The 27,903-nt window shown below is 42.6% G+C and overlaps 1 protein-coding gene across 15 annotated transcripts in view; it reads right to left on the bottom strand.

The window, feature by feature from the left end:
- The window catches only part of OTOF (otoferlin), a 198,113-nt gene that overhangs the window by 56,685 nt on the left and 113,525 nt on the right, over positions 1-27,903 (bottom strand). For all 15 annotated transcript variants that reach the window (XM_089528705.1, XM_089528704.1, XM_089528703.1 and 12 more), the window contains exons 7-21: positions 27,695-27,821; positions 26,719-26,773; positions 24,522-24,653; positions 23,389-23,451; positions 21,402-21,486; positions 16,517-16,676; positions 15,088-15,274; positions 11,659-11,845; positions 9,280-9,503; positions 7,761-7,869; positions 5,531-5,714; positions 4,491-4,611; positions 3,156-3,256; positions 1,473-1,563; positions 250-366 (exon numbers count right to left, since the gene is read on the bottom strand). In XM_089528705.1, coding sequence (XP_089384831.1) covers positions 250-366; positions 1,473-1,563; positions 3,156-3,256; positions 4,491-4,611; positions 5,531-5,714; positions 7,761-7,869; positions 9,280-9,503; positions 11,659-11,845; positions 15,088-15,274; positions 16,517-16,676; positions 21,402-21,486; positions 23,389-23,451; positions 24,522-24,653; positions 26,719-26,773; positions 27,695-27,821 — 1,943 coding nt within the window. The remainder of the gene's footprint in view (positions 1-249; positions 367-1,472; positions 1,564-3,155; positions 3,257-4,490; positions 4,612-5,530; positions 5,715-7,760; positions 7,870-9,279; positions 9,504-11,658; positions 11,846-15,087; positions 15,275-16,516; positions 16,677-21,401; positions 21,487-23,388; positions 23,452-24,521; positions 24,654-26,718; positions 26,774-27,694; positions 27,822-27,903) is intronic.

Here is a 27,903-nt window from a genome sequence, read left to right as displayed (position 1 = left end):
TACACATAATAACGCATTTTCCCTGGGATATTCATGGGATAAACTCCCAATCTCCTTCATGTGATAAACTTCAACGTTAGACAAGAGCACATTTCTGCTACTCTGCTAATTTAAAGCTAGACCCTAAGAGGCTTGGCTTGGACATTTTTGACATTTTAATATTTTTGTTTCCTTACCAAAGGCTGAAGCCTTAGGAAACTTAAATTACCCTACCATCCTAAACTAGGTATGGATGGACTCAGTCCTCACCTCATCCGCCAGAAAGCGCAGCTTTTGAAGGAAGTTCTGGGATTGTTTCAGCTTGTCCCGGATGGTGGTTTTCTTCACCTGGGATCGCATGGTCTTGGCCTGTTGGCCCATGGTCTCCTGGATGGTGTCCAGTCCAAGAAGAAGGAGAAATAGAAGGAGAAATAGAAGAAGGAGAAAGGAAGAGAAGAAGAAGATGATGAAGAAGAAGTAGAAGAGGAGGAGGAGGAAGGAAGGAACAAGAAAAAGATGATAATGAAGAAGATGATGAAGAGAAGGAGGAAGGAAGATGAAGAGATGAGACATTAGGATAGGAAGAGGATATGAGATGGGGAATAGAAAGGGCTGTGACCAGAGCTTTGAAAAGTTACTTTCTGCAGTCAATTGCTCTTCTGTTAATTTGTGTTAATAATGACACCCTTCAATGTTTAAACCAGTGATTCCCAAACTTTATTCTTCCAGGAGTTTTGGACATCAGCTCCCAGAATTCCTGACTGTTAGTCAAACTGGCTGGGGCTTATGGGAGGGGAAGTCCAAAACACCCGGCGAACCAAAGTTTAGGAACCACTGGATTAAACTCTGCTGTATGCATGCAGTCTAGCAAAAGACGACTAAACAAACTGTTCTTGGCACTATTTCCCAAATTATTATTTCCACATTAATGTGGGGCGACCAGATGTCCTGACTGCAAAGGAGGACAAGGCACTGCAAAATGTTGGACACTCAAGAAAAATGTGGTGCACAACCAAATAAAAGCAAGCAAATCCCATTCATTTGTAGAGAGATCTTTTAGCACCTTTGAGACTCACTGAAAGAAAGAAATTGGCAGCGTGAGCTTTGAAATCCCACTCATATAAACATAAATCCATGCTTCTGAGTCATGCTCAAAACGGAGGACTTTCTGGGATTCTTCCTGGACAGAAGGCTGAAATGTAGGGCATGTCCTGGAAAAGGAGGATGTCTGGTCACCATGCGCTAATGGCCCAACATTGAAGGACATCACTCTTCCGCTATGACCAGGGATGGCTGGTGGGACCCATGTTATTGGAGCAATGAACCCAGTCCAGGGCTGATTTCGGATGGATGCTCTCCAAAATGCTGAGCCTATTTTTGAGGTTACAACATGGGAAACCTCCAGAGCAGATTGAACCTAACACCCTGAGATCTTCTCTCGGCATTCTTCCGTCAACAGATCCGTCTCCTTCCCTCCCAGGAGAGATGCTCACCAGTTCCCGCATGCAGGATTTCAGCCTCTCCCGGTCCAGCCGCGTGCGGGAGGAATGGTTCTGGTCTTTGTTGGTGAGGGTCACAAAGCGCCTGCGGGAACCGAATGTGGGACAGAAGTGGAGAGAGAGGAGAATTGTGAGCCCAACAAAATTCAGGAGAGAGAAGATCACAAACACACAAATGCATACAGGCAGCTCGCCGTGTCCATGGATTCTTTAAGCATGGATTCAACCATCCGCGGCTTGAAAATATTTAAAAATTTATATAAATTTCATATAAATGATGTATAGATGATATTTAATCCATCCAGATTGGCTAAAATTTACAAAAATAGTGAAGGAATCTGTAGGAAATGCCAACAAATAGACTCCTTTTATCATACGTGGTGGACTTGTCCCAAAGCAAAAAGATATTGGAAAAATGTACACAAAACATTACAAGATATATACCAAATAAAAATAAGATTGGAACTAGAATTATGCCTATAAAATATGGTAGAAGGTAGAGAGAAGAGGAGAAATTTGAAATCAATATTGTATTTGCAAAGCTTTGGAAAGAACCAGAAACCCCAAATGTAGATGAGTGGCTTTTAAAAGCTTTAGATGTGATTGAAATGGACAAATTAAAAATGTTAATGAGAGATGTTCTAATTAAAGAATAACAGATATGGGATCGTTTTTTCTGGGTTTTCCGGGCTGTGTGGCCATGTTCCAGAAAAGTTTCTTCCTGACGTTTCGCCAGCATCTGTGGCTGGCATCTGTGGCTGGCATCTGTGGCTGGCATCTGTCGCTGGCATCTTTCTCTGAAGATGCCAGCCACAGATGCTGGCGGAACGTCAGGAAGAAACGTTTCTGGAACATGGCCACAGAGACCGAAAAACCCACAAAAAACTATGGATGCCGGCCATGAAAACCTTCGACTTTACAGATGTGGGATCCATTATTGAAGTATTGTAGTAAGAGATGGTCAAACAATTGACGATTAAACAAATAGATATGGAAATAATACTTTATTAATATATAAACTACAGTGTCAAGTTGAAAGAAGAATTTCCTATGAATGTAAGAGAATATAATGTAAGGAATGCATACTGTTTAAAAATAAGAACAAATATGTATATAAAACAGTGAGGTGGAGATGAAAATAGAAAGTGAAAGAGGAAAATATGTGAAAATGCTGTAAAGGAAATTACAATAATGTAAATTAACAAGGTAAAGGTTAGGGAGGAGGACGGGGAGGATATGGAAGGTAATGAGAAAATACAAGGAAAAGGGGGATTATTTTATTGTGTGTATAATAAAGATTGTTTTCTAATACACACACACACACACACACACACACACACACACACACACACACTTCAGATCCTATTCAGAGCCCGGTTGGAATGGCAGTGGGCCCTTGGTATCCACTGAGGTTTGGTTCCAGGAATCCCCGTGGAAACCAAAATCCATGGATGCTCAAGCCCCATTATATATAACGGCATAGTAACATGGTGTTTCTTACATAAAATGGCAAAATCAAGGTTTGCCTTCTGGAATTTATATTTTAAAAAATATTTTCAGACCATTGATGCTCGTGGAAAAGAAATCCGTGGATAGGATCAGCCATCTTATGTAATTCCGGGTGCATGTTCTATCTTATGGGATGCGGACCAGATCTCAAGACCTTCCTCAACTCACAGGCAACTGCTGCTCAGCTCCTCCAGGACCCCTCGGAGGCGACGTTCGGGATGGGGCTTCTCTGTCTTGATCATTTCGTGAACGTCGTTCAAGCCTTCTTCCTGGAAGACCAAAAACATTGTTCAATAGAGAGAACCAGCAGTGTGGAACCTTTGTCAAGCACCATGGGAGATCATTCAATGGAGCCCTAGGATGTCCCACCTCCCTGTTCTTTTCTCATAGGTCCAAAACACACTGCAGAAATAATCCCATTGGAGACAGCCTTAACTGCCCTGGCTCAATGCTAAGGAATTCTGGAAACTGTAGTTTTGTGAGACATTACCCTTCTCTTTCAGAGAGCTCCGGGCCACAATAAACTACAATTCTCAGGATTCCCTGGCATTGAACCAGGGTTGTTAAAGTGGTCTCAAGCTAGATTATTTCTGCAGTGTGTTTTGGACCATAGGTATAAGGATGGGAGATGGGTCATGCCTGCATATTTCTTTTGTTTGCATCTGCATTCAACAAATCTTGGGAGTCCATCTTTGATGGGTTTCAACCAGGGAGAGGGAATGTGCATTCAAGCCAGGACACCTACTTTAAGGAATCTAGAGCATTGACTCTGGGATGCCCCATACAAAATTGGGTTGCTATCAAACTGCAGAATTAATGCAGTTTGACACCACTTTAATTGTCGTGGCTGCATCCTATGTGGTATTATTGCTGCTGCTGCTACTACTACTACTACTACTATTACTACTACTAAAGTGGGCCTTTGGTTTGGTTCCAAGTCCCACCGTGGATACCAAAATCTGTGAATGCTCGTCCTATTATATGCAAAGGCATAGTAAAATGGTGTCCCTTATATAAAATAGCAAAATCAAGCTTTGCTTTTTGGAATTAATTTTGTGTGTGTTGTGAATATTTTCAAACTGTGGTTTGTTCAATCCATGGATGCAGAATCTGTGGAGATGGAAGACCGACTGTATCTTACAAAGCTACAAATCCCAGAATCCCATATCTCTGAGCCACGGCAGTTAAAGCAGTGACAAACTGTATTAATTCTGCAGTGCAGATGCAGGCTTAGTTACCTAGGGGCCCAATTCTGTCATTTGCTGCAAAAGGATGCTGGAACCCATCTGTTCAAGGGCTGTGATGCGTTTCTCTGCTATAGACCAGCTATTACATTCATTGCCACCTACAAATCTTGTCTGGTAGCACTGGTGTGTGTCACGTTTTGGTACCAAACGGACTTTGGTTGTGGGCTGGAATGGCAGCCAGGGCCAGTTCAGAACACCCTCCCTGCTAGGATGCCATCCAATACCCCAACACCCCCAAAATAGTCAGGATCCTCACCAGCTTGTCCGCAATTTTGTCCATGATGTTGGAATTGTAAAGCCGCCTTCTCTGGTCCTGCCACCAACTTTTGATGTAGATGCACGGCTTCTTGTCAAAATACGGCAAGTGGAAATAGTTCCTGGAACAGAAGGAGGAGAACAGCACCTTCAGGGGATGATGGGGACGATTTATTTGCCACTAGAGTGGGGTCAGATATATTAGACTGAACCTCCTGCCATGCCACAACCATACCCCACTTCTGCTGATGCAACCGGTGGGCCCTGAGACTGTGACAAGACCCACCGGTGTGACAGAAAATGGTCTTGTGGGGCACACAAACAGAGAAGAAGAGCCCTGAAGCTACAGCCAATTGAGACCAGAATCACACTGATGACTAAAAACACTGTTGCACACATGCTTGAACTTTCCAGAAGGTTGCACAAGGGTGACATCATCCTCAGGCTTGCACAAGAAATGCAAGAGAAAGAAACTCTGAAAAAATGTTCAGTGTTCAAAACTCTCTCGTGAGAAGAATCCTGGAGGATGAGAAGCTTTGTCGTTTATTCTGCACAAAATGTACATGCTTTGCACAGAAAACAGCCTTTTCGAAACAGTATTTCTTCATAGAAATATTATTTATCTAAACAGAAAATAATACTTCTGTGCAGAAATACTATTTCCTGTACAGAAAATGCTCTAATTGAGCATTTGTTCAATCAAACTTGGGACGTGGTTGATGCGCACAGGAAACCTTTTTTGCACAGAAAACAGCACTTTTTGTGCAGGAAATAATATTTCTGCATGAGAAGACTTGCATGCGGAGGGAATAAAATGGTTAGAATTCCTCCTTGCTGCCTCCAGCTTAAACAGTGCCTAGAAAGGTTTCCTGGCCATGGCTGGCTGGGCGATTCTATGAAACATAGACCAACGAGGAAAGTTTTCCGAACTTTGCAAATAAGGGAGGCAGGAAAGGCAGGAAAATAGAAGCCAATGGCTCTTTCCTCTCCTCCTCTTCCTTCCTTTTCAGGCACCAGTGTTTTTGCACTGGGCTCACTTGCCTGTCGGTGATCAGAGGCTTCATGGGTGGCGTGGCGGACACCGAAACAAACTCTCCATCATCCCCGCCTTCCTCCTCGCTCTCGTTCTGCAGCAGCTCCGATTCCTCCTCGTTGCCATCTCCACCTTCCTTCTTCTTCCTGATGGTGGGCTTGGACGTCCCATCAATCTCATTGCCATAATTGCCTTGGAGACAAGGAAGAGACGCCACAGGTTCGAGGGCAGCCTTGAGCAGTAGAGAATGCTGCCTTCTAGGTCTCTCTGGGGTCTGTGTGCAGGGAATGCACTCCAGTTTTGCCACCAAACAGTAAAGGACTACCTGAGACGCAGAACCCCTTGCTGTTGTGCGCCTTAAAGTCATTTCGGCCCCAAGACAAACCTATCATGGGGTTTTCTTGACCAGATTTGTTCAGAGGAGGTTTGCCAACATGGCTTCCCAATGAGGATGAGAAATATGGACCCTGTGAATAACACCCAGGATCCCCATTGTCTTCTGTTATTTTATCACGGGATACTATTTACCATTGTTACTGTTAATTGGATATTTTAAGTGTTTTGTTGGAGGGAGGGATAATAGGTTTTATTGGGTATTTTATTGTATTCTGTATTGTAGTTTATTTTTATTGGAAGCCGCCTCAATCCAATCGGAGAGGCAGGATATAAATACATTGTTGTTGTTGTTGTTGTTAAAGTGTGACTTGCCCAAGGCCACCCAGGGCTTGCCTACACTGGCCAGAATACTCAGGGCTGCCCCAAGAGTATTCTGACCCCAAATTCCTTCCAAATCTGACCTATATCTTCGGTGGGTTTTTGGCTGCCTCTGGAGTATTCTCATCCCAAATTCCTTCTGAATCCATCCTTTATCTGCTGTGGGTTTTCGGTTGCCCCAAGAGTAGAATCAGTTTACAGTTGTAAACTGCTTAGAGACTGCTTAGAGAGTATGAAGCGGTATATAAATGAAGCTGATGTTGCTATTGCTAGAATCATGGAATCATATGATTTTGACCCCAATTTCCCCTTGACTTTGCCCCTTTCCTACTCTCTTTCACTGTGGGCTTTCGGCTGCCCTTGGAATATTCGGATGAATGAGAGACCTCCAAGTCATCCCACCATCCACAGCCCTGCTCAGGTCTTGCAGACCCAGAGCATTCGTGGCTTCCACCTGCAATCCATCCACCTGCAATGCAGCCTTCCTCTTTTCCTACTACCTTACTAAGCACGGTTGTCTTTTTTTTAGTGAGTCACGTCTTCTCATGATATGGCCAAAGTGCAACAGCCTAAATTTAGTCACCTTGGCTTCTAGTGAAGGAGAGTTCAGGCTTGATTTGTTCTTGGACCCATTTATTGGTCTTCTTAGCAGTCCACAGTATCCTCAAAATTCTCCTCCAGGACCACATTTCTAAGGTGTTGACCCTCCTCCTATCTACTTTCTTCACTGTCCAGCTTTGACTGTCAAACAAACAAAACAAACAAGCTTCATTTATATACTGCTTCATTCCGCCTAAGCAGTGTCTAAGCGGTTTACAACTGCAAGCTAATTTGCCCCCAACAATCTGGGTCTTCATTTTAGCTCCCTCTTTGGAAGGATGCAAGCCTGAGTCAAGCTTGAGCCCTTTAGCTGGTCTTGAACTCGCAACCTTATAGTATTGAGTGAGTGGCTGCAGTACAGGCATTGAACCACTGCACCACCAGGGCTCATTGTTATGGTGGATACAATGACATGGACCATCCTATACGTATTCAATGATGCATACTGAGCCTCCCTTGGAACCAGAAGTGCTTTGGATTTTGGATTTTACTGTATTCTTTTTTAATTTGGATTTTGGAATATTTGCATATGTATAAGGAGATATCTTGGAGATGGGACCCAAGTGTAAACATGAAATTTATTTATGTTTCATATATACTTTGTTATATTATATACATAATATTTTTGTATAATTTTGAGCATGAAACAAAGTTTATGTACCCTGAACAATCAGAAAGCAAAGGTATCTCTATCTCAGCCATCCATGTGGCTGATTTTGGATTTTGGAGAATTCTGGATTTCAGAATTCAGGGCAAGAGAGACTCAACCTGTACATTTTCCCTCTTCTACAGAACCATTAAAGAAAGGTAAAGGAGCCCTCTCCAGTTTTCAATCTGGCAGTCCTAGATACTTCATGCAGCGCATCATGGAAGACCAACCTGTATGCAACAACATCTCACCCCCCCCCCCCCCACAATACCAACCTATTGTGACCTCAAAGTTGATAGGTTTATCTCCGTTCTTCCGGTCGATCATGGTGGCCTCCAACAAGGACCCAAAGAGAAAGAACTCCTCCATCTTGCCAGTGCAGTTCTGTGGGATGGAACAGAAACCCAACCATTGATGTGAGTGTGGCCAAGCATTATGCCTTAGACCAAGGATGGTCAAAGAGCACAGTGAAGACTGCGTCTGTCCTCCCAGGCTGGTTTTGTAATCTCCAGGAGGAAAATGAAATGCAAAAGCCATCCCAAAATGCATGCTAGATTGTTTGGGGGCATTTCTGCCACATTTTAAACTCAAGGGAGACCTTGGGGGGGGGGGGGGGGACGACGACAAGAATGGACTTCTGAACATGTCTTGTTCATTGAAAAAGTTAATGTCTTAGGCCTAATGTGGTGCAGGGGAGTCTAAAACATGACAAAAAGGCCTCCATGCTCTCTAAGGGCACTTGGAGGCAAGAAATCTTTGAAGTTTTATTTTGTGGCCCTCCAAAGGGGGGGGGGGGGCTTATGCGACACCTCCGTCTGCCACAGTTCTGCCCAGGTCACCTATATTGGGAGAAAGGCAGGATATAAGATGATGATGGTGATGATTGATGATGATGATGATGATGATGATGATGATAGACTGATTTGGAGCAGAGGTCCTAAACCTCATCACTGTCTGCCATGATAGAAAGCAGCCTTCAAGATATCAAGCAAAGGAACTGCTTGGATGGATGAACTTTATTCATTCATTCATTCATTCATTCATTCATTCATTCAATATGCTTCTTTTCTTTTAGCATGGGATCTAAAGCAATGTATAGCCATTAAAACAACAACAACAATCAGATACACAACACAGTGAAGGAACAGTTCTTTTGTGGGGATTTTTCAAACTATGTGGCCATGTTGTGGGAGAGTTTATTCCCGACGTTTCGCATGCATCTGTGGCTGGCATCTTCTTTCTCTGAGGATGCCAGCCACAGATGCTGGCAAAACGTCAGGAATAAACTCTCCCAGAACATGGCCACATAGCCTGAAAAAACCCACAAAAAACTATGGATGCTGGCCATGAAAGCCTTCAGCTTCACAGTGGAGGAAACTTTGTTTCCATGCATTTTTCTGTGTGACAAAACCACAGACATTTGGTGTGTGTGTGTGAAGGATACTTCCTGAACTGCAATGATTCTTGTCCCTCCTGTATTTTCCACATTAGGGTTTTCTGGCAATCAGGAAACCTGTTCTCTGTCTTTCACTAAAATATTTTCTATCATTCTTTAAATTATACTTGGGACATTCCATAATGTCAATATTATTTTTGAACTATGGTGCCCAGAACTGGACACAGGATTCCAGGTAGGGAGGGCTGACAAAAACAGTCATTCAATAATATTTTTATACCATTTTTCTTTCTTTCTTTCTTTCTTTCTTTCTTTCTTTCTTTCTTTTAAAAACAAAAAGCACCTTGAAGCAATTTGTAATACAAACCGAGACAACATAGGGCTTGCAAGACACTTACATCAGAGACAGGGGTGGCCAGCTCCACCTGAACCTCCGTGGAGCTGGTGAGCTCAGGGTTGCTGGTGTCCAATATCTCCACTGCCAAGCCGAGGAGCAGCCGGGCCCGGAAGGAGACCCCTTCGCCCAGTCCCTCGTTCAGGTCCTGGTGCTCGTCCATGAGGGTGTAGTTGCGGGTGGATCCGTACATGTTCACCCAGGCAGGGCCAAATGTGGGCAGGAAGCCTTGGGAAGACAATTGGAATGGAAGACTTAGGGAGAAGGTTGGGAAAAGACCGATATTGAAAGCAGTGGCGGTTGATGGATTCCATGTCATTGGGTTGGTGAATCCACTTGAGGTTTTGAATAGCATTCACGGAGCTCTCCAAAGGGCTGAATTTTGCAAGAGACCCCCAAGGGCCATCCAGTCCAACCCAAATCTGCCATGCAGGAACTCACAATCAGCCTGTTTGCATCCACTGTTCCTGGTCCTATTCTCTGGAGCGGCAGAAAACAAGCTTATTCCCTCCTCAATATGACATCCCTTCTAATATTTAAACAGGGCTATCATATCACCTCTTAACCATCCCTTTTCCAGGCTAAACATCCCCAGCTCCCTAATTCTCTCTTAATAGGGCATGGTTTGCAGACCCTTCACCATTTTGGTGGCCCTCCTTTGGACATGCTCCAACTAGTCAGCATCCTTTTTGAATTGTGGTGCCCAGAACTGGACACAGTATTCCAGGTGGGGCCTGAACAAGGCAGAATAGAGTGGCACTATTCTTTCCCTTGATCTAGAGACTATACTTCTATTGATGCAGCCTGGAATTGCCTCGGCCAACTCCTTTAATGCCTGGTCTAAAACTGGTGTTGACTGCTCCACTGATGTGGGAGTCAATTTCCACAGCCCACAACAGTCCCATTGATGTGGGAGCCAGATACCATTTGCTCCTGCTTGCTCCTGCTCAACTGATGTGGGAGCCAGCAGCCATGGTCCACAACTGTGCCACTGATGTGAGAGCCTGGACTTTATCACACATGAGGAATTTCTCTTAATTTCGAATGAAAAGAAAGTGGGGCCAGAATGCATTTATGAGAATTCGCTAGTTCAGTGAATGTACATGAATGTGAATTGCATTCGAACTGGCTCCCCATTGCCCCAAAATAGCATGCCATTGCCTGAATTTGCGTGTGGTAGTCTATCACGCAATAATGTGAAACCCCATGATTGCGCTCGGACTGACTTCCCATTGCCCAAATTTGTGTGTGGTAGTCTATCATGCAATAACATTAAACCCCATGATTGCGTTAGGATTGCCAGTGGATTATACTTCTAATTTCCCTTGTCTGATAATGTTCCCTGCTGCAAGTGCCCCACTGCTGGTTGCCACTGCTTCACTGACATGGGAGCAGTCTCAAGGAAGGAGTGGCTGAAATCCATATCCATCAACATGTCAGACATTAAAACTGGGGCCCTTATAGCCATGCAACAGCAGAGTCTGCTCAAGTTTGGAAAAGTTAACAAAGAGAAAAAAACACATGAATTATGAGAGGCAGGCGTTTACTTTGGCCTGAGTTTACTGAGAAGATGAGGATTCTGCTCCTGCACAATCTCCTTCCTTCTGAGTTAATGGAGTGAAAGCTACTTTTTCCATCTGGGACTCAGTTTGCAGCAAAAGAAGTGAACTGAGGACAAAGGGGAAAGTGGAAGGAGGAGAGAAAAACTGGGACATTTTGAAAGCAGCTGAAAAAGTGGGAAGGCAGAGGATTAATTGGTACTGTACTTGCTAGATTGGGGCAGTTGGTGGCTATGGAAATCCTGTTAGTCCCAGTCCCAGTCCCAGTCCCAACTGGATAGACCTACTGAATTAATTTCTTGCATGGTGAGTCAACATATAGAGAAAGCTAGTTGATTTAAGGGGTCTTCTCCAATCTGGAGTAAATATAGGATTGAGGCCAGTGTGCATGCCGAAAGAGATTGAGAAGGAGTTGAAAATTAAATCAATGGAAAAGCCAGGGGTGACTGCCAATTCACGTCCATTCTGAATCCAAGGTGCTGGTGAAGTCCTAAATGTATATGCCTGCCTGGGAATAGAGGTCTGCCAAAGGCCCTCTCCTCCGTATCCCACCAATGAGATATCTTTGGGAAGGACATGGGAGCAGGGTCTTCTCAGTTGTGACACCCCAATTGTGGCCTTCCTTTGGAGGCCTAACTGGTGCAGGTATCTGATTATGTTCAGTGCCTATAATAATAAATAAATAACTTTAATTTATATCCCACTTTTTGTTACCTAGTGAATAAACGCTAAAAAAAATCCTCTCTGGGGTATGATAAATATACAGAATAAGACACATAAACCCCAGGGATATGAAGTTAAAATCCCATTCCCTCTCATCTCACCTTTGTCTCCTTCATTGGCGATCTTCCTGAGGTCAATGAAGTGGGTGCCAATGGCCACATCGTTGACCTTGTCAGAGTCACGGATCTGGACCTTGATCCGCTTGCACAGCGGGGGGAACATCTCCGTAAAGACGATCTGTTCATTCCAAAGGGGTTCGTAGCTGCTCTTCTGGACAGACGTTTTCCCCTGCGTAAGGTACATAAGGAAGAAAAAAGTGCAAAAGTTGGATTGAAGCTGAATAGTAAGAAGAGAAAAAAAATGATCCCAAATGACTTACAGATCTTTCAAGTGAGCAGCAAGGAGACAGAAACAGTTGAAAGATTTCTTACACCCACAAGGTTTATAAGCTTTCACAAATTTGATTCTCACTGGTGAGAATAAATAATTTTACCTTTTTTCACCCTGCTGTGAAAAGTCCTGCTGTTTTTTTTTTGTTTTTTTTTGTTTTTTTTTTTGTTTTTTTTTTTTTAATTTTTTTTAAATTTATTTTATTATTAAAAGTACAACTTATATGTAATATATACAATATAATACCATGGTGACCACAAACAAATATGCAAAAAAAATCAAAAACAAAACAAACCAGCAGAAAAAACAACAACAAACAAAAAACAAAGACAAAATAATAATACAAACCAAGACATACAAAAATAAACATATAATGATGAACTATACATTAAGCTCTAGTTTTATTGCTTTATTACAAGAGTTTACTCGTTACTTCTCTCTCTATTCTCTATATCCCATCTTACACCATCTCGTCTCACCTGAAACTCTCCCTTTCCATTTCCCTTCCTCTATCACTTTTCTCTCCTATCTCTCTCTCTTATCCAAAGACTCTACCTACTCTTACCTTCCTCTACACTTACTTTGTCTTCCTCTTATCCTAAACAAACATTCTTCTCCTCTAATCTCTAAACTCTTCGTAGATTATTTCTTCTTTTCTTCACTTCACTAGTAGCTTCTAATATAAACAAATACTGACTTCCTGTACCAATCTTGATCCGTTAGTGTATGTTTTGACTTTCTGATCTTTTATCTCTTTGAAAGTGGATCCTACATTCCTTATTCTATAAACATATCGTAAACAACGCCCATCAATATTGTTAGAGCCGTAGAAAGTACACATTTATAAATTCCTTTTGCTAATCTTATATTTCATCCTAGATTCTAATTTCAGGTTATAAAAACAATCGCGGTTCGACCCCATTTTTGTTCCAAAAATGTTATAACTTTATCCCATTCTTCATTTATTTTATTCCCTTGTCCATCTCTTAGGGCTAAAGTCAACTTATCCATTGCCATTGCTTCGTATAATTTAAATATCCAATCTTCTATTGTTGGGCAAGTCTCGTTCTTCCATTTCTGAGCATAACAAATACGTGCTATAGTTACCATATAAAATAAAATCTTTTCATCTTTCCCTGTCATTTTATTATCAAAAATGCCTAACAGATATAATTCTGGATTTAAGTTTATTGATTTCCCTAAAATTTTACTAATTTGGCCATTTATCTCTCTCCAATAATTTCTAGCTTTTTTACAGGTCCACCAAAGATGATAAAAGGTTCCGATTTCTTTTTTACATTTCCAACACTTATTATTATTTAATTTATAAATTTTTGCTATTTTTTCCGGAGATAAATACCAACGATAAAACATCTTATAGAAATTCTCACGTAGTCCTTGAGAAACTGTGAATTTGAAATTATTTTTCCAAGTTTTCTCCCATTGTGATAGTTCTATGGGACGACCTATGTATTTTGCCCACTTAATCATGTGTTCTTTAATTACTTCTTCCTCCATTTCATATTTCAATAATAATTTGTATATCTTCCCGATCGAATTGTCCAGGCTATCCAGCATTAATTTCCCTAGTTCTGACTTTCCTTCCTTAATCTCTACCTTTCGTTGCTTGGTGTCTTCTTTATACCTACTCATAACTTGTGAATACGCAAACCAGTTGATATTCCAACCATCGTTATTTATTTTTTCCTTTGATTTCAAGTTTACAGTATCTCCATGCTTTTCCAAAAGGTCTCTATATCTATACCATTTTCCTTCCCTAACCATCTCTTTTCTGTAGAAGGCTTCGTGAGGTGACACCCAACCTTCTATGGTGGGGAATATCCTATCTCTATACTTATTCCAGACTTTTATTAAAGCTTTCCTAATGGAATGTTCTTGGAAGGATTTGTTTTGTCTATCTTTTTCATAAATCAGGTAAGCATGCCAGCCGAAGGTCATTCCTTCTGCTTCTATCTCTAATAAATTGTTATTTTCTAAATTTACCCATTCTTTAAGCCAGATCAGACTGCATGCTTCAAAATAAAGTTTGAAATTGGGCAGGTTTAATCCTCCTCTATCTCGTGAGTCTTGCAGTAGTTTGAATTTAATTCTAGCTTTCCTTCCTCTCCAAATGAAATTTGCCAAATCTCTGTCCCATTCTTTGAATATCTTCTCTGGGATCAAAATTGGTAACATCTGGAACAAATGTAGAAGTTTTGGGAGTATCATCATTTTTATCGTATCTATTCTGCCCATAATAGATAGATTTAATTTATTCCATCTGATGAGATCTTGTCTTATATTGGCCCATAGTTTTTTGTAATTATTTTCAAAGAGATCTGTTGTTTTACTTGTTATTTGTATCCCCAAATATTTGGTTTTTTTTCCAATTTTGATTCCGGAGACCTCTTCTAACAGCTTCTCCTCCCCTAATTTCATATTTCTAGTCATGATCATTGATTTGTTCTTATTAATTCTACACCCAGTCACTTCTCCGAAGTTCCCTAGGATTTCCATGATTTTATTAATATTATCAATTGGGTCTTCAACAAAAAGGATTATGTCATCCGCGTAAGCCCGAATTTTATAGGTTTGATTTTTTATTCTTGTCCCTTTAATTTTGTCATTGGATTTTATTCCTTTTATCAATACTTCCATTACTAACAAGAACAACAGCGGAGATAATGGACAACCTTGTCTAGTTCCCCTTTGTATGTTGAAAAAGGATGTCTTCTCCCCATTTACTCTAATTTGAGCTTTTTGATTGTGATATATTTTTTTAATCCAATTGATAAAATTATTCCCTATTTTAATTTTTTCTAATAATTTCAACAATAACTGCCAATTGACTGAGTCAAAAGCCTTCTCCAGATCAATGAACATTATGCCAATTTGTTTATCGTTATGCTTCCCATAATATTCCAAAATGTTCAGCAAGATTCTTATGTTTTCCCTCATGTATCGTTTTGGGAGTCCTGCTGTTTTAAAGGATTATTCACAGTTTAGGATTTATTATGTGTGTGTGTGTGTGGGGGGGGAGGGGACATGGTTATTTTGTGCAGAAAATGCACATTTCTGTGCAGAATACATGATTTTTGCTTAGGATGAAGATATAAGCATACCTTTGCATCCTTACATACCTTCTGTCCTGCAAAGAGGACCTGGACATAGGGATCCACCAAGTCTTTGTTCTCCCCGATGAGTGCCTTCTTCACATTGGCCATGATGCTCGTGTTCATGCGCGGGAGACCCTCCGCCCGATAGATCTTGATATAGAAGCGGGCCCACTGCCTTTCTTGGGGGACTCCATCTGGGAGAAGCAGGTTCCTGGAAGAGACAATGTACCGTCATGCCCTTTGCACTTGAGAGTTCAGCTCCAGAAGGCAAAACAGACCCACTGCAGCCGTGCCTGCCTCCAATAGCAATAGCAATAGCATTTACATTTCTATACTGCTTAATAGTGAACTCACTCTAAGCAGTTTACAATCTGTAAGCCAACTGCCCCCAGCAAGGTGGGTACTCATTTTACCAACCTATGAAAGGATGAAAGGCTGAGTGGACCCTAGAGACCTGCAGGGATCGAACTCACAACCTTGTGGCTGTAGTACTGGCATTTAACCAGTAACCTGCCCACCGTCTGAATTCTCCAGAGGAGGAGATGGTAAGAGAGATAGTTGCATGTCCCTGGGAAGGTGAAGGCTTTAGCATTTGGTACATGCCCAGTCCCTCCTCTGCCAGCAAAGTAAGAGGATGCGCACATGCAGCCGGGAAACACCCTCTTGAAATACAATTTGCAAGTTGGGTGGGACTGTGCCAGCTGGCTTTATAAGTCAAGGGCCTTTCTGTGTTTGCTCTGCTGGAAACAGACTTGGTTTCTCTCTCAACCTGTGTCTACTGTGACATACAACCCTGTGAGTTACGACCCTGGACTGACTCCAATATCTTGCTACTCCTCTGTTTTCATTTACGGCTCCCGACTGCATTGTTTGGTATTGGATACGGTTTGTCCTTTCAGCCACTGCTAGGAGTGCATCTGCACTGTAGAAATAATGCAGTTTGACACCACTTTAAGTGCTGTAGTTCCATCCGATGGAATACTGAGATTTGCAGTTGTTTTTTTTAACCAGGTCTTTAACCTTCTCTGCAAAAGAGGGCTGGTGACTCACCAAACTACAGATCCCAGGATTCTGTAGGATGGAACCATGGCAACTAAAGTGCTGTCAAACTGTCAAATTGAGTCCTGGTGGCACAGTGGTCCAATGCCTGTACTGCAGCCACTCACTCACAAACCACAAGTTGTGAGTTCAATTCCAGCCAGGGGCTCAGGGTCGATTCAACCTGGCATCCTTTTGCAGGTCGCTAAAATGAATACCCAGCTTGTTGGGGGACAATTGGCTTGCATATTGTAAACCACTTAGGTGTGCACTGATAAGCGGTATAGAAATGTACTTGCTACTGCTATTGCTATTGTTCCTACAGTGTAGATGCACCCTATGGTTTCCCATCCCATTACAACTGAGAAGGTCAGCACCACTGGCTTCCAACTTTCCACCTTGCATTCCTCCTCACCCCTCAATGTCATCCTCGTCCGTCTCGTTGGCTTTGTGCGGCGTCTTGATGTTGTCCCCTTTGCCCACCACCGCAATGTCCACCTTCACGTAACCCTTCAACCCAGCCGTGATGTCCTCCGGGTCTGACAAGATTGCCCACTTGTGGTGGAACTGGTGCTCTGCAAGGAGAGATGGACGGTCAGATGTTGGTGTTGCTCCCAGACTTAGATATCACCCACCAGCAGTCGCCAACTTTGGGAAGCTAAGCTGGGTCAGGCCTGGCTAATACATGGAAGGGAAACCACCAGGAGGGAAGCTCATGAATCTCCAGATAAAGCTAGGAAGAATCCTGCCTGAATCCTTGGAAAGAGTCATGGCTGCCAGTCAGAACTGGCAATGCTGGGTCAGATGGACTAGCAGAGTATTGAAATACAAGGGCAGCCTCTGGCATTTTTCTGCAAAAAGTCCAAGGTTCAAACCCAAGCATTTTCTTTTCTTTTCTTTTTATGCCACCTTTCTCCTAAAGTGGAGCCAAGGCAGCTCACAAAAGATTGTCAGGTATGGCCAGGAGAAGGATCTTGCCTGAAACCTCACTGAGCCAAGGCTGCCAGTCTGGGTTAACAATAATGGGTTAGATTGACCATGATTCTGACTCTTTAGAAGGCAGCCTCCTATGTAAATTAGTATTACTGTTGTTGCTGCTGCTGCTGTAGTTGTTCTTATTATTAATATTATTATTATTACAGACTGGCATGGGGATTTTGGAGTGCAGTAGCCCCCAGAAGTATTTTCCCCTTTCTTTATGTTGAGTATTTTATTTTATTTTATTTTGATTCAGGTTGTGTGTTTTAAAACTAATATATATGGATAATCACAAAGACTACATCCCTACTGTAGAAGCATCAGCTCTGGCGTTGACTACTAATTAGGTATAAAATTATTGTTGGTCTACACCAGGAGAGGGCAAAATGAGGCCCAGAAGGTTGTTTCGGTGGCCACCTAATGTCTTCCCTGGCGATAAAGGGTTTAATTGCCTTTCTGGAAAAACTCCAAGGCTGCTGCCATACTGCAGAATTAATGCAGTTTGACAATGCTTTAATTGCTGTGGCACCATCCTATGGAATCCTGGGATTTGGAGTCTGTAGTGGCACCAGAGCTCTCTGACAGAGACGGAGATCTCTGATCTGAGATGGAGATGAGATAGAGATGACAGAAATCTCACAAAACTACAAATCTCAGAATTAAATAGCACTGAGCCGTGGCAGTTCAAGAGGTGTCAACCTGCCTTAATTCTGCAGTGCAGATGCACAAGAGAAGAGTCTTGCCTTTTAAAAAGGGTGACGTGCACTGGTCACTTACAATTTTCATGCTCCCTGAGGGTCTCAGGGGCAGAAAATCAGCCCCACAGATTCACCCAAGTCCACCCCCTCAGCAATATACAGTGGGACCTTGCTTTACGTGGGGGATCCATTCCGGACTCCCCCCCACATAAGGCGAATTCCGCCTATGCTGCAGCCCCATTCATTTGAATGGGGCTCGTGCATGGCGGTGAGGCAGTGCCACGGGCGTGCACCCCATTCATTTGAATGGGACGCGCCGCCCCTTGCGCCCCACGCGGCTTGAGTGCACATGCTCAAGACCACGTAAAGCGCAACCGCCTATAACGTGGGCGCACTATACAATGGCTGAGATCCTACATTGGAGTTGCACAGTGCCAATGTCTGCATGCAGAAGTATGCATGCGTTCTGTAGTCCTTGGTTGAATGGCAATAATGCATAACTGACCAATGAGCAGGATAGTGTATCCATTTGCAATGGACACCAAAAATTCGGATTCCACAACCACACACTGGATGCAAACATGCCGTATCAAATGAAAATGTTCAACTGGTTCTTTTGGTGAACTTTCTTATGTGTCAGCAGACTCTTGCAGGGTTCCTGCAACCCAATGGGTTTCGGAGCCAATAAACACCAAAGGTGAAACATAGCCTAGTTGTCGGAGTTTACTGTGCTCCTTCTTCAAGGCAGTGAATGAGGTCCCCAGTGTTTGCAATGTGCCAGACATCCACACTTTGTGGGGACTAAGGTTTTGAACAACATGGATTTGCTTTTAGTGGAAACAGACTGACCTGTATGCATCACCCAGGGAATGTCATGCCTTTGTACTTTTGCACATTTTTACACTTGAAGGCAACACCCTTCTCTGTCAACCTTGAAAGATTTTTGGAAGGAAACTGCCTAGGAGATGATGCACTTTCAGCAACCTTTTGAGAGTCCTTGGAACCAAATGTCTGGTACATACTTGTTGTTTCTGTGTGCCTTCAAGTCATTTCCAATTTATGGTGTCATTAAAGTAAACTTATAAATAATAAAACTTTTATTTGTATACCGCTTTTCCATCTGATCAAAGCGGTTCACACTATGGCAGTTATGTGACATATGTCACAATACAAAGCAGTACAATACATCAAGCAATACAATATAACAACAGTTACATCAACAATATTACACAGTTCAATAAAAGTCTAATACCATGGGGTTATCGTGGGGTTTTCTTGGTACAGAGGAGGTTTGCCATTGCCATCCTCTGAGACTGAGAGACTATGACTTGCCCCAGGTCACCCAGTGGATTTCCATGGTAGAGCTGGGATTCGAACCCTGGTCTCCAAAATTATAGCCCAATGCACTGAACCATGCTAGTTCTCCATACATACTTACTCAGAAGCAAATCTTAGTAGGGTCAATGTCATTTGAGAATATAGTGGTCCTTCTACATTCACTGGGGTTAGGGGTGAAGGATACCATAAGTGTAGAAAAACCGCAAATGGAAAAATACCATTCTTTTTACCAAACAGAACACCTCCCTAGGTATCTCCAGGTCCTCCAGTGCAACTCTATGGTCAACATCAGCCAGATGTTGTTCACAGAATCATACTGGAGGACCTACAAATGCCTAGAGAAGTGTTTTCTCTAGGAACTTCTAGGCTCCAGCACAACTCTATGGTCAACTTCTGGCAGAGCTGCGCTGGAGGACCTAAGGATTTCTAGAGAGAACATAGGAATCAAAACCGCAAAAGTCAAAGTCACAAATGTGCAGGGACAACTGTACTTTCATATTACATCTATGCTATATATATTTTATGCATCTACAATCCTACACTGGAATCCCTACTGTAAATCTCCACAGGCAGAGTTGCCCATTGGTTGTGCTGTGCCATCCTTGGGTGGACTGGCAAATAACTGCGTACCCCAGTGTACAATCGAATGCACAACCGATGTGTATGGCATCTACTACACATGCACATATGTACTACATGCACGACTCTTTCCCTGCTACCTTGAACAGAATGTAGCTGTCCTGCATTGGCAAGAAATGTCCAGATGTTTTCATAGGAGAATTTACGCATGTGTAAGACACCAACACGATTCCAGCCAATCTTCTGGTACTTGCCTGGGCCCCTCTCAAACACACACACTTTTTGGTACATTTTACATGGGTACTAAACACGTATCTGATGAAGTAGACTCAAGTCTATGAAAACTCATGCTACTAACTTCTTTCTTTAAGTTAATATTAAAGGTAGCGCAAGATCCTTTGCAGGTACTGGTACTAGTAGACCTCAGGTAGACTTAGGGTCTCTACAGACGGGTGTCTCAACGCCGCTCCTTTGAGCCCTGGATGGAGGCTGCAGCAACCACACATTGCTCTTTTTGCATCCCAGAAGGAGCATCATAAGAGCTGCAGCGTGACATCATGACACCCCTTCCGTGCAGTGCCATTTGCGCACTGTGCCTGGTGTGTGCCATCATGGTGCACACCGTGTGGATGGGCACATGCCATGATGGCGGCTGGGTGGCGTGGTAAGGGCTTTGAGCATGCAAATGCTCAGCCCTCACCACATGTACAGGCCGGTACAAAGTACCGGTCTGCACCGCCCCTTAGTCTCAAATAATCATGTGTAGGGCAATAGCCCTCAATGTCACCTGTGCTTTTAGAAATATAAACAACATTTGGGAAAAGAAAAGTCAGTACAAGTTGAGTCTCCCTTATCCAAAATGGTTGGACCAGAAGTTTTGGGGATTTCAGAGATTTTCAAATTTTGGAATATTTGCATACATGTAATGTGAGCCAGTGTGGCATAGTAGTTTGGGTGACTATGACTCTGGATACCAGGATTTGATTCCCATCTTGGCCATGAAACCCACTGGGTGACTTTGGCCTAGTCACATTCTCTCAGCCTCAGGGGAAGGCAATGGCAAACCTCCTCTGAACAAACCCTGCCAAGCAAATCCCGATGTAGGTTTAATGTTTTTCATGTTTTTAATACTATTATTGTTTAATTCTGTTTTAGTACTGGGTATGGGGGGGGGGGTAGGTCTAGGGTTTGATTTTTAACTCTATTGTAATTGATGTATTTTATTGTTGTAACCCGCCCGGATTCTTCGTGATTGGGTGGGCTGCAAATAAATCTTTATTATTATTATTAGGTTCATCTTAGGATCACTGTAAGTCAAAAATGAATTGAAAGCAGACAACAGCAACAACGAGATAATCCAAGTCTCATTATGAAATTCGCTTATGTTTCATATTCACCTTACACCCATAGCTTGAAAGGTAATTTTATGCGCAACATTTTAAAAATAATTTTGTGCATGAAACAATGTTTGTGTACACTGAACCATCAGAAAGCAAAGATGTCACCATCTCACCCACCCGTGTGGACCATTTTGGATTTTGGAATTTCAAATAAGGGAGACTCAAGCCAAACTAAGCTTTCGGGATAAACCACAGTTTATCTCAGTGGAAGCAATAGACTCTTATGTCAGAGGGCACCAAGAACCTTCTTATCTGGTCATCTCCACTTTCCCAGCCTTTTCCTCCCTTTGGTCATTCTGCTACTTGCCTGGCTGAGTGTAAACAGTCCCGACATCCATTTTGAAAGAGCCCACCAAAGTCCCGCTGCGCAGGAGGTTCTTGGAGTGAATCACCTGGAGAAAAATACAAAGTAAAATGGATCAAGCAAAGAACGTTTTTTCCCCAACAGCAGCTACCTACATTTCCTCTTTTTCAAAATGGAGCAGCCAGGACTTGAACCCAGACTGTACTAAAGTATACTGTACTAAACAGATGCTCTGCCAATGAACAATAGGTCCTCCTTAGACAAGGCACAGAGACATGGTTAAGGAAGCAGGGTAGCCATTAGCTACTATGTCAGTGGGGTGATGAATCCACTCCAGGTTTTAATCCTAGAATTATAGAATCATAACAGTATGAAGAGACCCCAAGGGCCTTCCAGTCCAACCCCCTTCTGCCATGCAGGAACTCTCAATCAAAGCATCCCTGACAGATGGCCATCCAGCCTCTGTTTAAAGACTTCCAAGGAGGGAAATTCCACCACTCTCCAAGAAGCATTTTCCACTGCTGAACAGCTCTTACAGTCAGAAGTTCTTCTTAATGTTGAGCTGGAATCTCTTTCCCTGTAGCTTGCATCCATTGCTCTGGGTCCTATTCTTTAGAGCAGCAGAAAACAAACTTGCTCCATCCTCAATGTGACACCTTTCAAATCAGTGCTGTAGCCATGTAGGGGGGGGGGGAGGTCCATGGGGTCCAACTTGACCCTTCCGTTAAATACAATGAATGGCATGGACCACCCCCCTTCCCAAAATCCTGATTACATCCCTGTTCAAATAGTTAAATACTTCAAATACATAAACACGGCTATCATATCATCCCTTAACCTTCTCTTTTCCAGGCTAAACTACCCAGCTCCTTAAGTCATTCCTCATAAGGCATGGTTTCCAGGCCCTTTACTATTTTGGTGGTCCTCCTTTGGATACACTCCAACTTAACAACATCCTTTTTAATTGTGGTGCCCAGAACTAGACACAGTATTATTCCAGGTGAGGCCTGACCAAAGCAGTATAGAGTGGCGCTATTACTTTCCTTGATCAACTTATGGTCTACTTGGACTCCTACACATAATCTGTACTGTACGGCCAGAATCCGGTTGGAGATATGGGGTTGGGGTTGCTGTGGAGGGAGGTATCCAGTACCTCCTTCTGCAAGAACCTTCGCCAAATATCTAGCAGCAACCCGGGAATTCCTCCATGCATCTCTCTCTGCATCTACACTGCAGAATTAATGCAGTTTGATTCCCCTTTAACTGCCATGGCTCAATGCTACAGAATTCTGTGAGCTGTACAATGGGCTCTTGGTATCTGCTAATTCATTTGCATTTGCTGGGTCTTGATTTTGGTGTTTTTCAGGACTGGTAGCCAGACTTTGTTCACTTTAAGGGTTTCTTATTTCCTGTTGAAGTTTTCTAGTTGTTTGTGGATTTCAATGGCTTCTCTGTGCTTTATAAACCATCCTGGGCATAAAATGCTGTTTCAAAACACTCAAATTCTGGACCATGCCAACAACTATCAGGTCACAAAGCATAGGAAAGCCATTGAAATCCATAAACAACTGGCAACTTCAGCAGGAAAGAAGAAACTCTTAAAGTGAACAAGGTCCATGCCAGCATTCTCTGAAGATGCCAGCCACAGATTCTGGTGAAACGTCAGGAACAAACTCTTCTAGAACATGGTCATATAGCCCAAAAACCCCCACAATAAACTATGGATGCTGGCCATGAAAGCCTCTGACTTGACATGATTATGTTTATTTAGCATATCCTGCCTTATGCCAGTACAGGGACTCAAGGTGGCTAAAGCGTTTCATCATTTTTCTCCTTCTCTGTTTTGTTCCCATATAGGACCCATTTACTGGTGCCTTTACCAGTCTCTGCAGAACTCTTCTCCAGCAACGCATTTCAAATTTTATGGTGATTATTCTCTTTTTCTTTTTAAAAAGCTGAGACAGGGAAGGATAGGATGGGTCTTGCTCACCGACAATTTGATGATCTTGTCGAACATGACATCTGGCGGAACGTGGAAGTCAAACACAAAGTACTAGAAAGAAAGAGAATGGCCAGAAACAGGTGACAGGCATCAAACATTGTAATAAAGACAATTATAAAAATTAGCAATGAATGGGCTTTTGAATCTGCCTTCTCCAGTTTAGCCCTCCTCCCAGCTGGTCATACTACAACTCCCATAATCTGACAGCCATGGTGGCAGGGGATGATGGGAGCTGTAATTCAACATATCTGAAGGCCAGCCGTTTTGAGGAAAGTTATTATCCATATCCTTATCCATTTATCACACAAAGGAAATTGGGAGTTTATCCTGTGAATATCCTGAAAAAATGACGTAATTACGTGAAACAATTTCACACAACGTCACACAAAACCCGCTATTAAAGGGGTCACAAAGAAGCATTAGCACGCATCTTTTTACTTTGGGATGTCAGCGGCAATGCATTCCCAATATCACTTTGCACAATTGCATGTGATAATTGTTCATGCAATTACTCACCATTTTTGCTTTATTTGTGGGTTGTTTTAAATGTGCTTTAATCTCTCTTTAATGCCGAAATTAGCCCCAGAGTGATAAACTCCCAACTACACTCTTTAGGCGGAAACAGTAGAGAACGTTTTCCTATTCCTCACAAGACAACAGGTGACCTTTCTCAAGAAAATGCTCTTGAATTTAAAAGATCTTCCCCCCAGTTAATACTCGTCTTTCACACAGAAACAACAAAATGCAGGCATCTTACTAACATCTCTAATATTTCTTCTCCTGTTTGGTTTGTAGCATCTTGCCTGTCGAAGAAGCCAGCGGAGCTTCCAAAGCTTGCAACAAGTATCTTGTGCATTTCGGTTGGCCAATAATGGTATCACTGTTTGGTGGAGTTTTGGTTGAATTTGCTAAATGGCCAAGGCAGCTCCCCCTGCGTGTTTTCTGGATTGTGAGATGCCACATTGATAGCACATTGCAGTTGCAACAAGGGAACCATGAAGCCATGGAAGAGATACATCATCATGAAGGAAAGGCCCCTTCTCTAAACCTCCTGGATTTTTTGGATCATGGGCCTTTCAAGGAGGACCTGAGAGGTCAGGAGATGCAATGGTGGCTCTCACCTCATTATAGTAGGGGCAGTTGGTCGATTCCTTCATAGATGTGTATTTCTTCTCATCGCCCACCTCCACGCACACCACAGGGTCCATGTTTAATCCCACCAGCTGCCGTGCCTCAATGACCGTGATGCTGACCTAGTTAGGAAGAAGGCAGAACGCAGGCACCATCACTGAAGATGTCAAGACCTCCTTCCAGTCTATTCACACAAATGTATACAGCTGTACCCTTGATCCAGACAGATTCTTACACCTGGGTACAAATCAAGAATGAACACAGCCGCACAGACTCTCACAAACATTTGTATGTGTGTGATATGTGCACACTGTGCACATGGACAGTGTCGCATATGTAACATGTAAAATAGTCTTCATTCCTTTTTTTATAGTTTTTTTTTTAATTATTAAAACACGTATAAACACATTCGAATTAGCAACTTAAGCTTATTCCAAAGTAACACGTACTTCTTTATACATACAGGAAAATTAATTGTAGAAATAAATTAAGAAGCAACTGCTTTAATCTCCTCCTAATTTCCTCTGGTTTCATGGAACACTTGTTTAGCTCAATATTCTTGACTTCTGATTTATATACCATTTCACTGTCTCAACAGCGTTAAATCCATTCAGCTCAACTCTTTATATCTAGTCTTTTTCAAAATAGAGTCACCCCTCCTTTCTCATGGACTTGGGGTCCATAGTTTTTGAATATTCACGGAGGGGCGACCTCCATTATTTCCAATGGAGCATGCCCCTGCAGCGTGTGCGCTGTGCGTGCTTGTGGGCACATGCCCCATTCAAGCCTATGGGGCTTGAATATTGCTGAATCTCCATTTTCGCAGGGAGTCTGGAATGTGTCCCCTATGAAAACGGAGGGCTGACTGTAGTCTTCATTCTGATAGGGAAACTAGCAAGGCTTTGCATGGGCTAACCCAGAAAAATACTTGGATAACTTTTAAATTACTCCTTGGTGCCAGGAAATTTCTTCCAGAATCATAGAATGATAGAGTTGAAGGAGATCCCAAGGGCCATCCAAGTCAATGTCCTTCTGCCATGCAGGAAGGCACTCCCAAAGTCCTCCCTGTGACTGATGGCCATCCAGCCTCTGTTGAAAAGCCTCCAAAGGCAGCGTCTTCCAATGTTCTCTTACTGTCAGGACGTTCCTCCTAATGTTTAGAGGGAACCTCTTTTCCTGTAGCTTGCATCCATTACTCCATTGGGTCCTAATCTCTGGAGCAGCAGAAAACAAGCTTGCTCCATCCTCAATGTGGCATCTCTTCCACAGGGTTATCATGTCCCCTCTTAACCTTCTCTTCTCCAGGCTAAACATGCCCAGAAAACCACAGAGGAACAAGGTGACACTGTGAAGGTTGTACAGCACATCTCATTCCCTAGGAGACCAAGGGACTGGGAATGGGTTACTCAGCTAGGGAATTACCGTTTACCTTAAAGGAGGCTGTCCATGACCAACTAACACCTATCCTATAGACAAAACCTCCCTCAAATTAGCTAGCTTTTGCAGAAGTGACTTGGCAACATTGGTATATTACATTAGAGGGTCCCATAAGTTTGTGGCTCAGGGACCCCATTCTGTTTGGACTCTGGTCTGTCTTAGTGGGGGACAGAAATGCATTTTTTCCCTTTTTTAATATTGTTATAATTAATAAAAAGTATTTTAAAAAAAACAAGCAATCATGAACCTCTTGGGTCCACACTTGTCTGGAGAAACTCAGGCTGTATCCGGGAGAAAGCTACATTGGACACCATAAAGTGTACTTTTGAGTAGATACACATAAACCTGCGCTATCAGTGTTTTTGATAGATTATAATGGATATCACTGGCAGCATTTTCTCAGGTAGCTGGAAAACATGTCTTTGTGGTTGCAGAAGATGCTGAAAGCTGGCCTTGGCCTTTGGTTAAAAAGCTACCCTGGACAAAATTTTAACCAAGCTTGTTCCTGGGACAGGGAAAATAAGGGATGCATTCATACAAACTAGAAGAAAAGGGAATAAATCATGAGACACACTCTCAAATTTTTTTTCTATGGCTAAGACACACAGCCTTCATAGAAAAGGTCTGTAGAATCTCATTTCTACCACAAAACTTGATTGAGGGGGTGGAAGAAGGGATCTTAAAGTGGAAGAGGCTTTTAGGAAAACTCTCCGTTCAAAAAGGAACTAAAGAAAAATGGAAGCATCTGACCTGGTAATCCATTGGTCTTCCTGCGCTGGGCTCCATTTTGATATCAGGCTTTGACCTTGAAGAAGAAATAATAATAATAATAATAATAACAACAACAACAACAACAACAACAACAACAATAATAACAACAACAAAGGGTTTAGCCTACATATTGGTAGATATACATCACTGTATGCAAATACACCTTTTAACAAGCCTGCAAAGTAGGGCTGCATCTGCACGGTAGAAATAATGCAGTTTGGCACCAACTTAAGTGCTCTTGCTCCATCCTAGGGAAATCTAGGATTTGTAGCTTCACATGCTCTTAAGTCTTGTCTGCTGCCCAAAAGTGCTAGTGTCTCGCAAAACTACAAATCACAGGCATAATAATAATAATAATAATAATAATAATAATAATAATAATTTTATTTATATTTTCCCGCCTCTCCCAGGTGGATCGAGGTGGGATTGCCAACTGTAGGATGGAGCCAAGGCAGTAAAGGTGGTGCCGAATTGCATTATTTCTACAATGTAGATGCAAACTAGACAGTTTATCACACGAAGGAGATTAGGAGTTTATCCTGTGAATATCCCGGGAAAATCGCGTAATTATGTGAACAATTTCACAGGACGTTTCACAAAACCCACCATTAAAGTAGTCAGAAAGAAGCATTAACGTGATGCTTTTACTTTCAGGATTTCAGCGACAATGCAGTTCCAATGTTACTTTATTTGCGCAATTGCGTGTGATTATAATTCTTGCAGTTACTCGCCATTTTCGCTTTATTTGCAGGATGCTTTAAATGTTCTTTACTCTCTTTTCTACTCTAGATGAGATGAACAATGGAATGTAAGCCACTGTTAGCTGTTTCAATGCCCTTTAGATGGAATGGGATACAAATTCAATCCACTGAAATAAAAGTGTACATGGAGAATCAACTTCTGGAGTGTTTCAACTTGGACTCCTGCCCAGGTGCCATCTTACAGTGCTCCTTACCTCTTATTGGAGACATTGGTGGTGACAGCTGTGACGGAGGCCAAGGAGATGGTGTCTGGGTCCAGGCCGCCTCCGAGCCGCATGGCTTTGCGGTCCAGGTCTTCTGCTTCCAGGATGGCAGGTTCATCTGGAAAGGGAGAGGCAAGGGACAAGCAGGCAGTGAAGGTCACGCTTAATGGGATTGAGCCTTGGAAGCAAGGAAGGAGAAA

Source organism: Sceloporus occidentalis, unplaced genomic scaffold, assembly GCF_023333645.1.
Source record: "Sceloporus occidentalis isolate IW3139 unplaced genomic scaffold, rSceOcc1.0.p SCAF_6, whole genome shotgun sequence".
NCBI classification, from domain to species: Eukaryota; Metazoa; Chordata; class Lepidosauria; order Squamata; family Phrynosomatidae; genus Sceloporus; species Sceloporus occidentalis.
Note: the sequence above shows the minus strand (reverse complement) of the source record. Positions and strands in the feature narration are given on the sequence as shown.